Source organism: Phaseolus vulgaris, chromosome 5 (genome assembly GCF_000499845.2).
Source record: "Phaseolus vulgaris cultivar G19833 chromosome 5, P. vulgaris v2.0, whole genome shotgun sequence".
Classification (NCBI taxonomy): Eukaryota; Viridiplantae; Streptophyta; class Magnoliopsida; order Fabales; family Fabaceae; genus Phaseolus; species Phaseolus vulgaris.
The window spans coordinates 25,379,028-25,390,602 of NC_023755.2; the positions used below are offsets into that span (position 1 = coordinate 25,379,028).

An 11,575-nucleotide genomic window follows, 5' to 3' on the forward strand; every position below is an offset into this window, starting at 1 on the left:
AAAAGGAAGTAATTACTTTTTTATCTTTAAATTTAATTGTTATTTATTAAGTAAATGATATTTGATTAAGATAGATTCTCAATCCCAAATATAACCATATTAACACTCGATCACGGGCTAACTCAAACACGAAACTAACCTAACATGAATTTAATTTGTACTATCCACCCCCTGAATCTAACAATATAAAATTTAAATATTTACTATTTTATATTATTAAAGTATTACATTATTATTTTTATTAAAAATTCAAAATAATTTTAATGTATTTAATTTTTTAATTATATATAATAAAAAATATTTTATAAAAACTTATTCAGTTAAACTTATTTAATTTCCTATTCTTTTTAATTTTAAAAATTAAAATCGTATATTAAAATTATTATATATTAAAAAATTAAAAACGTATATTTCAGATACCATTTTAACTTGAAATAAATATACGAATTCTAGATTTTTAAATTTTTTTAAAATTTTATACATTATTATATATTAAAAAATTAAAAACTTATACTGGATATACGATTTACATGAATTTGTTTTTTTAAAGCGCACGTGTGGTGGGCGATTTACCTGTTTTCAGAAAAGAAAAGAAAAATGTCCATTTTTGAAAAATTCGTAAAAAAGTTATACTAGCTGGGGAAAAAACACTCCAATTTATCACTCCTAATTTGATACATCCTAAATCATAAACTCGTTTTATACTTCTACTTTTATATGTCTTCTTTATTAGGTAGTTACTTTCTACAGTCCTACATTTTTCTTCCTACACCCTCACACGGTTGTGCAAAGATAAAATTGTCCCTATATAAAACTATACATTTATTTTTTTGCATTCCAAATTATGAAATCCGATAAACTTTTGGATTGGTGCTTCCAGTCAAATTTTGGATTAGTGCGTCCGGTAGTATATGAATGGCAATATTAATTCAAAATAAAAAAATACAGAACATTCATAATTGAAAAAACCATTTTGGATCCGTCAATCCGTAATTTAAAATGTGCATTCTGGATTTAGAAATCCATAATTGAAAAAAATCATTATGGATTCGTCAATCCTTAATAGAAAATAGGCTTCCTGATTCAGAAATTTGAAAATCAACAATTTATGCAAATTTTGCTTTCGGAACACTCCCTCATCCCCGGAAAGCAACATGATTCACTTCCGGATTGATGAATCCGTAACACACTCCCAGATCCCAAATTTAAATAACATGTGAAGGTCAGTTTTGGAATTTAAAAAATTATGAGAGTGCATGAAGAAAAATGTAGGAATGCAGGAAGAAACTGCCTCTTTAGTTTAATTTTCGGCCTGCTGAATCATTAATAATATAATTTGAGCCTTTACTTTCTGCACCCAATAGTGTATATGTACACTTCATCGGATGGTTCCCGTGCCATCGTTATCATCCCTTATTGTCATTGTTCTCTTGCTATCACTATAATTGTCACCCTATTTATGTGTTGTACCATAGATGAACTTGATGTAAAAAATGTTACCAAAAAATTATGTAATTTATAATTATTATTTTTTTGTATAAAAGGAGTTTTTGAATTTGTGTAATTCAAAACACACTTCTAGATTCCATAAACCAAAAATCTAACAGTAACTTTTAATATAATATAAAATCTTTTTTCATGTAAAAAAAATACTTTCAAATTGTACCATCTAAAGAAAAAAACTTCTGAATTATATAATCTAAAAATAAATAAATAAATTGAATTACACTGAAAAGGCTTTTTCATGAAAAAAACTGACTTTTACACAATCTGAAAATCAATTTTTTCATAAACCAAAAGACAAAGTAGGGATTTTCATATTTATAAGGGTGTAGAAAATATTTATGGAGGTGAAAAAAGAAATCCACAATTTAAGGCTTGCTATTTCATATTTATAAGGGTGTAGAAAAATTTATGGAGGTGAAAAAAGAAATCCACAATTTAAGGCTTGCTATTTCATATTTATAAGGGTGTAGAAAAATTTATGGAGGTGCAAAAAGAAATCCACAATTTAAGGCTTGCTATTTCATATTTATAAGGGTGTAGAAAAATTTATGGAGGTGCAAAAAGAAATCCATAATTGAAGGCTTGCTATTTTCATACTTATAAGGGTGTAGAAATACTTATGGAGGTGCAAAAAGAAATCCACAACTAAAGGCTTGCTACGGATTGAGGATTTTGGGTCCATGTAATTCTAATGTCACTCTAAGAACCGTTACATTCTGCACCCCATAGTTTGAAGATACACATTTAATGAGGTGGTCAAATTACAAAATTATTCTTCAAATTTATAAAATACACTTTTAATTGTATATTTGAAAATAGGGAAATACATTATTGAATGCAAAATCCGAAATATATTAATGATTTTTGTGTTATGAGTTAGCCATTGGGGACTCTCGGTGGCAAGTGATACAATAGCTAAAGGTCTCCAACTTGGTCGCAAATTCAGTGGCAGACTATTTCTGACCGTCCAAGAAGCTGTTGGCTGCAAGAGCCGGTGCTAAGTTAACTACTTTCAAAAACACTAAATAAGAGAAAATATTAAAAAATTCTAAAAATACTTTTTGAAGAAAAACTCTTGAATACACTCTCGTTTAGCTCATAAACGCATAATGTACAATCTGACAAAATTATCATCTTTATCTTTTCCATGAATTTGATATGGGAAACCACATCACCGTCATTAGTTACTTATGCTTGCAATTTTATCATCCAAGATAAGAAGGCACCCAAGTGTATCCCCTGAGAATATATTAAACTATACTCACCTCAAAATTTTGAGATTCCCAAAATTCGTACTTGAAGTTCAGGCGCAAGTTTAGAATATCTAAAGAACAACAACATTTGATATACTTGAAATTTTATAAAAGAATCAATGTACTAGGTCACTGTTACATGAGATGAAATGAAACTCTTTATGGACAAATTTTAAGGAAAGGCAAAGTCCTATTATAGAACAATGATGAAATTCATAGCACTGACAGTGAAGATAAACCTTAAGCTTTAACCCTCCAAGTACCATGTGGCTTCCATCATCAGGATACTTCTATTCATTACTAAGTATTTCCTATCTATGTTTCAGCAATGCCAGGCTGAAGCTGATATCAAATTTCTGTCCTTCCACCCCAACAACATGGCTCCATCCTTCTCCAATAGAGTATAATGTTCTGAATAGCACTTCAGAAGGATTCCTATGACAGAATTCACATAAGAGCTCAAAGGACACTGACTGAAGCCAGCCATTGTTAACCTGGATTTCCACTTGCCCAATAGTTCATGTCTCTCAACCCTTTCCTTGCCTTCACAAGCAATAATATTCACTATATCCCTGGCCAGACAATGTTGCTCCACATTGATCCGCTCCTTGCTATCTCTTGGGAGGAGGCTGGCATCAATAGACTCGAAGATTGCCAAGTAGTAATCCAAGGTTTCAATAAACCTGTTGAAGAAAGGGGTTGTGTTGGTGTTTGATTCCTGTTCCACCAGTGTAGTCACCTTGGGAGAAAGTGACTTTACCAATCTCAATAGTCCATCCCTTGGGTTACTCACATGAACACTCTCATCAGCTGTGTGATGGAGCTGCAAGGGGAAGTTCACAGCCAAGGCCTCTCCAGGCCTGATATCTAGCATTTCCCTTGTCACTTCTGGAGCAAAAACAGGCACTCCATGAAACTCAACATGTATGCCAAATTTCTTAGACATCAAGGCCAACCTTTTCCCCACAATCTCTAATCCGTCGCCACGTGCATATTTAGAAACAGGATCATCAATCCCCGTGATCCGAACATGGGGAGCACCACCAGGTCTTGCTGCAAGAGCTTGAAGAAGAGTCATCCATTGAGATCCCTGAGCAATTTGGAAGTCTATGATGTGTATGCGATCCTCGTTTCTGCAGGCTTCCGCAATGGCTCCATTTGCAGCCATGTAACCAAATTTTAAGTAGGGGCAAATCTCAAACAGCAGATGCATGTAAGAGAGTAATTCTTCACCTTCAGGCTCTCTGCACCTAAGGGCATGATAGATGCTCTTCCCTGATGCTTGCTTCCTTGCAACAAGCCCTTCTACCATGTAAGCGCCAAGCCGCTGGATTGGCTCCCCATTGATGGACACAGCATCTCTAGCCTTTCCTACCAATTCATCAAAATCTTTCACCTTGTCTTCATGTAGGGCTTTGGCACATGCAATCAGCAATTGCTTCAAATTGTTGGGTGGGAAAGCTTGTAGTGCTGGTTCCTCCATCAACTTTTGCCGTTTCTCTACATGCACAACTTCACTTGACAACCTACTACTGGGAACATATGATGGCTGAGCATATTGTGATCCATGGTTCTCGTGCCTCCAGGATCTGTTTCTCTGGCCAGATGCCATTGGTCTGCTGCTCTCAGACAATGTATTTGGTGTGGTAACTTGATCATCATCAGGGGCCATCAGAGCAGTTTCTAACTCCAGCAAAGCGTGTTGGATTTTCTGATTACAATTCACATTCTGTGGAAGAGAGTTCCTAGCAGAATATAGTGGGAAATTGTCTATGAAGTCCACAGATGAGATTGATCCATGCATGTAAGGGTTGGTTTCCAGTGAAGAGTTACAAGAAGTGCTGACACCAGAGAGGTTTTCTCTGGGGCTGTATTGCTCCTGGCTGTCACTCAACGCAGAAAGGGTGTCAGAATCAAAATAAGTGGAAAAGGGTGAATTAGGTGAGTTTCCAGTGTCATATTTCAAGGATCCAAGCAGCCTGTTGGGTAAGGATGGAATTGTGGGAAAAGATGGCATGTAAGGTAATCCTGCACTAGCAACACCAAAACTGAAAAGCTGTTGTGAGTCCATCCTACGATGATGGCATCAGCTGATTTATGTGACGAGGAGATTTAATAATTTGAGTAGCAAAACATAAAAACACCACCCTCTGCAAACTTCTTAATACTTTGCTTCAGATTTGAAGCCCAGCAGCAGTTTCAATAAAAGAATATAAGCCTGCAAAGACAACATAGACAGGCACCAATGAGTATTTTAACAATAGATTAAACAAAATTCCTTGTACCACTCATCTAGCGCAACTGCAATTTGTAGAGAAGATAAAGACATGCTCACACAAGAAATAAAGAAACCGACCAAACACTAGAAAATTCATGCTGATGAAGTTTGAAAAATTAAATTCATAACTCTTTTGCCCCCACTAGAGGCAATCGATGTTATGCTGGAATGCCTGAGTAGAGTGTGGTTGGGTTTTCAGTCATGCATATAGGAAACAGAAAAATGATCATATACAACACTCAAAAACAAAATCAAGAGGTTTAACCTTGTAGGTATTTTACATGTTAAACTACTAAAGCATCTGAACTGGGAACCGAGCTATGTTACAAGTTTATTAAAAAATCAAAAGCAAGCAATTTCAACAGCCCTCCCACGTGATTTATAAAGGGTTCCTTCTTATTAGATATAAAAACAGCAAGTGAAAGTTTTCCATCATACCCAAATCATTATAATCAAAAGAAACCTCTATGAATTGTTCTATTGCTACTTGCTCCCATGGATACAGCATATAAAATGAAAGGATTTCTACCTATGACACCAAAAAACTGTTCCAAACCCAGGAATCATTCCCCTAATTCAAACCCCTCCAATCACTAACATCACATCAAAATAAATAAAAAATAGTTTAGTATCAATGAAATTATAGTAAAAAAACCCATGTTGTAATCTTTTCATTAAAAAAAGCAATCCAATTAAAGAAGAAGCAAGACGCTGAAATCATGGCCAGAAACAATAAAATGCTGAAACATTGAAAACTAACGCAAACACGAATTATTTGTTTATATTAAGAGATGGAAAACAAAAACATACACATATCAGGGGATGGGTATGCTCATTTTTAGAAACAGAAAACAAAACCATTTCACTGAGGAAAGTTAAAGAAATTACCTGAAAAAGGATAAACAAAATTGAGCTTTGTATAGTGTTGGGAATTTGTGGAGTTTGGATGATGATGTTGTTGTTGTTATATTAACGACTGTGTTGTTGTGTGTGATTTTTGGTTTGGATGAAGTTGGGGAGAGGTGTCTGAATGTTTTATATAGAGAAGGAAGTGTTTGGGTAAGACCGAAGACTGGTACGGATAACAGCGGAGACGGTAACGGCGGTTTTCTACGATGATATCATCATATCAGTGTTTACTCACGGCGCGTATTTTAAACGGAGCCGACCACACGTTAGGAAATTGAAGTCGAACATTCCTCGCTTTTCTACTCTCTTCTCTACGCGGGTCCAGCTTCAACACTCTTTTCAACCCTCACTAATTATTTAATTAACTCATAAAATTGTTCTACTAATTTAATTTTAATTGGATTACCACTGATTAAAAGTTTTTCATCCACTTAAGATCCGATGTTATATTAATGATTTTATATTTAGCTTAAACACGATTCATGTTATTAAAATGTTATCCAAAAAGGATTATGTTGCTATGAAGAAAGAAAGACTTGGTCCATGGGTTGGAGCAAAGAGCATGAAGTAACGCATTAAACAATGATGAGTTCACACGCGCCACATGACTCATGGGTGACGTTGTATCACATTATTAAATTGCTTTTATTGTAATTTGGTGCGGTAACAGTAGAAAAGCGCGTGACGGAAATGCCTCCATACCCGTAACACTAATCTCACACACAGTCGCACACGTGTGCATTTTTGAAGCCTTGATTTGACTGCTAGAGTTACGTGGCAAACTCTCACGTGCTCCTTCCAACGGTTTCTATGATCGTGGACCGCATTGAATGACCCACACCACCCTTCGGGATCTGAATTACCCGCGCCCACATGTTAAATCATGATTTCGTTATCAATTCGTATTATCTGCTAAATCTTGCTTATCGTTAGTCAAAAGAAATTAGCCAGCTGCTAAACACATGCTTAATTTGATTTTCAAAGTTATAATAATCATTCATATTTGTAAAATTAACCATTTGTGTATTAAAGGGAAAGTAGTTGTAACGAAAAAAGTTGGAACGAGTGAGAGCGAGCGAGACAGAGAGAATAAAGGGTTTTCTTTTCACAGTGTTTTTTTTTATCTTTATCACCAAAAAAACATAACCTGTTTTATTTTCACTTAATTTTTTTACAAGATGACGGCTCTTTAACAAATATACTGTTTTGGATAATGGCGGCTGATTTGGCACATGTGAAACCTTTTAAAGTGTCTTTTTTTGTTTATTAATGTTGACTCTGGTGATTTTTTATGCATGTTATGTATTGTCAACCATAAAATAGTTTCTGACAGATATTATAAAAATTTACTGACAGTGAATAAAAAACCAAATGCAAATAAATCATCATATAATTAAGAGCAATAATTTGTGTGTAGAATTTGCCTTCACACAACTTTAAAAACTTCTTTAGATCATTTGCATGTAAATTGTGAAGAAAAAGAAAAGAGGAGTTTGGCATTTAATATTTGTAGTGTAAACACAACTTTAATTAATGATTGTCGTTCAAAGGATGCACCTTAATTTAGCCCGTAAAGAAGAAAAGTTCTATTGTATAACATTTTATAATTAGGTGAGTAGTTCGTGTCACAAATAGAAAGAGATCAAATATATGTGTAATAAAAAATATACGATCTTTCTAAAAAGAATAGATAAAGTTTCTCGTGTTACATTGAATTATCAAGTACAGTAATTTATTAGTTTAGAAGAGAAAACACAGTTTTATGCATTTCAAAGTAATAGCACTTAGCCAATATGATTGGTTTGATATCAATATTTTAGATATTTTGTTGATTACCTTATTGTCAAAATTACATTGGTTTAATATCAATATTTTAGATATTTTGTTGATTATCTTATTGTCAAAATTACATGGGGGCAAAATCATTATTGTCAAGATATTTTTTATGTACTAGAAATTTGCATTTATGGTATTGTGTTATTTAGACAATGATTTTTTATTTAGTTAATTTAATTTTTATTAATAGTTATATAGTTTACATATGCTTTGACATATGATGATTTTGATGTATTTAAGTACCACTTTGAGGTACTTAAAGTAAACATTGATATTTAACTATAATTGTAGTATTTATTAATCTTGATCAATATTGAATTTTAATTTTTTACAATTGTTATTTATTTACATGCATTTAAAAAAAAAATACAATAAGCATTTAGTTGCTTTACAAATATATTATATCGGTTACTCTAAAGAACTGGTGCTATATGTCTACTAGCAAATGTTTAACTACTTTGTATAGCACACATTACATTAGTTTTCACCAAAACCAATGTAATATTTCTCAAATTTACATTGATTTAAGATCTTATATAAAAACTATCAAATTTATTACAATGGCGGCATCTACATCGGATTTGGAACTAATGTAAATACTCAAAAATAATAATTAGCATAAAAGGTTTATTCTATTACTTGTTGAAAATTACCAAACATGTTATAGTTTCATTTTTTTTAATTTATTTATAGATAAATGACTAATTTAATCTTAAATGATAATTTAGGTCTTAAAAATGAAAATTTTAAATTTTAATATGTTTAAAAAATTAATCATAATATTATAATTTAATAATAAATTAATCTCTTATTTATTATTAAATTGATTCTTAAAATACAATTAATAAAAAAATTTGATGTATACTACAAATGGAGCCCGGAAACTTTTGACATGTGTGAACATAGTTAATTAATTCACCAAAACAAACAAAACTTTTTTAACCAAAAGTGGAAAAAAAAATAGGGAAACGTGGTTGATTGTGAGGACAACACGTGGTTTATTGTGAGGACAACACGTGGTTCATTGTGAGGAGGACACATCTCTCTTTTTTTCTTTCCTTTCACACTGTGTCATGAGTTTCTGATTTCTTCTCTCGTCCGTGCTCTTTCACATTCTCGCTCTATGCATTTCCTTCTTTTTGGTTTCTTTTATCACAACCACCTTTATATAAGGTTTTAGACTATCATCTCTATTAATGTTATTTCTAGAAATGAATCCACCGTATCCTCAACCATGCCGAGGAAAGATCTTTTCCTTTTTTTATACATATGGGAAAGCAAAATTGCATCGTTTGCTGAGTCTTTTCCCCAAAATATGTTAGATATTTTCTAGACTTTTCTTCGTTGTAAGATCTTTCCGATTTCATGATCGTTCGTTTTTCAAGTTTTTTTGGTTATGGACATGTTTTACATTACCTTAATCGGTTTTTCAACCGTATTTCAAAGTGTTTCTCTTAATGATCTTTCCTTATTAAGGTTAATATTTGTTTTTAATCATTGCCAGAGTGATTAAGTTAACTTCTTTCATGTTTTGTTAGAGTCAATTTCAGTATTAGGGTTTCTGACTCCATTTTTGTAAGTTTAAACATTTTGTTGTGTAGCTTAGTCTTTAGGATTTTGTTGTAGCTTCTTTTTCTTACACGGTTCTATTTAGGTTACACTTTCTCTCTCACCCACAATCTCGCCTTTCGCTTCTATGTTCACTATGAAGTTTTTTTTTCTAACACTATTCTGAAAAACTCTCTTTTACATTATGTAAACAATGAATAGAGAGATGCAAAAAACATGTGCTTAATGAAATTTGAACTTTGGAGCTTTAGAGCCAAGTTTTCATTATATATAGATCTTTAGTGTGAGGACTTTTCAGTTTCATACCATTTCTCCATCACATAGGTGAAGTTTCATGTATGGATTTAGTTTGTTTTATGTCTTATATTGTTTTACAAGCCTGGAAGCAAGAAGCCAATAAATGAAATTGATTTCTGCACTTTTCTAAACAATCCTAACCACACCTTCGTCGATTTCTATAACCACACCGACCGACAAAAACTCATGTATCTAGAGTACGAGTTGGAGATGTGCACAAATCCTCTAGATTTGAGATTGTCCTATGAGAACCTCACACAAGTTTCAGTGGAAGAGGTTGTGAAGAAGTAAATCGATTTTCAAGTATTCCAACTGGGGAATCTGGCGACAATGATGACAAAAGCTGATCGAGCAATGAAAGAGGAAGAAGGAGCGACAGTTAGGGTTTTAATTCGAGAAAATATTAGAGAAAATATGGAGAATTTTTTATTAAATTTTTAAAAGTAAAGTGAATCTAGATTTATTGTCATGTCATTAATTTGTGCCTGTTTTTTTTTGTGCTTTCTTCTACAATGTTATTTAATGTGATTCCCTTATTTAATATTATTTAATTTATTTTCTTATTTAATTTTATTTAATGTCATTCTCTTCTCCCTAGCCCACTAAAAAAAAACTTTAAAATACACTGATGAAAAATAATGGTTGAGAAGTAGAGAAGAAGCTGAGTAGACAATAAGAGAATAAATTCAACAGAAAAAAAAATACTCATTGAAGAAGAAGCATATTGAATTATGGAGACACAAATCCAAAGAGAAGAAGAACATTGAGTCATTACCAAAGGCTCTTAAGTCTTTTTGTAATTAATAATATTTGAATATTTTGAATGTTTGCATTTGAAATATATATGTTAGCAACTTTAATGTTTTTTTCATAGTATTTTTGGAATGTTTTGATTTTTAAATTCTTTTGTTGATTTTGGTTGGTTTGTGCTGATTTAAAATTATTGAATGTTTTATGGTTTTCTTGTCGTGTTTGAACTGCGATGATTGTACTACGTACACGAGCATATGACCATATAGGTGCAGGAGAGCCTTAAAGACTTTAATTGGAGATTTATTTTAAGCTATGGATTTGTAAATATTTGTATTTCTATAAGTACTAATCATTTATTAGGAGTGTTTTGAAAAACTCTAAGCTTGTATAAAATTATGTAAAACATATATTGTAATAGTTAGATGTATTTTCGAGGTGTTACACCGACAAAATAAGTTAAGAGAATTTTGTTTTATCAATTCAAACAATAATGAACTCTTCCTTTAATATACCAGAAAGAAAATAAAACAATATTTTTTACTCTTTGCTTCACTACAAAACATTAAAGCTACAAAATATATCTAACTATAATAAAATATGTATTTTAACTTTTATTTATACACAAAATTAATTTTATTGTATTTAACAAAATTTTAAAACTAAAGCGAATATTTTTTTTCCGTCAAATATTTTATAAGATATTTTATCTTAGATGGTATTATATATTTATAAGAAAAAAATTATTAATTATTTAAACATAATAGAGTCACATCTATAAATTTATAATTAATACAAATGAAACTTAGTTTCAAGATAACTTTTGTGAGGTATCAACTAATCTATAAGTAGTTTTTTTTTACAAAATCTACATACAATCACATGAAATATTTTTAGTTGTTTTATTGTATTGTTTTTTTAATTATTATTACTTATCTGAAATTTTTTAGTTGTTTTATTGTATTGTGTTTTTTAATTATTATTACTTATCTGTTTAGTTTTTTTTTTAACTGAAAAGTTTAATATAATGTTAAGTGATAATTTACTAAGTATCCATACGGTTAAATATGTTCACTCTCTTTACATCGCTAAGATCTGGTCGAATATTTGAATTTGAAAAATAATATATATTTTTTGAAATAATTTTCATCAATTACTTTTTTACAGTATTGAATTG

General features: G+C 31.5%; 1 protein-coding gene across 1 annotated transcript; it reads right to left on the minus strand.

Annotated features, from left to right (window-relative positions):
- Positions 1 to 2,846: 2,846 nt before the first annotated feature.
- On the minus strand, positions 2,847 to 6,259 carry LOC137835324 (chitin-inducible gibberellin-responsive protein 1-like). Its single transcript, XM_068643790.1, has 2 exons — positions 5,926 to 6,259; positions 2,847 to 4,977 (listed from the first exon to the last, which is right to left on the minus strand). Exon 2 carries the CDS (start codon positions 4,828 to 4,830, stop codon positions 3,082 to 3,084), a length of 1,749 nt encoding a protein of 582 aa, XP_068499891.1. The 5' UTR covers positions 4,831 to 4,977; positions 5,926 to 6,259; the 3' UTR covers positions 2,847 to 3,081.
- Between the last annotated feature and the right edge of the window lie 5,316 nt (positions 6,260 to 11,575).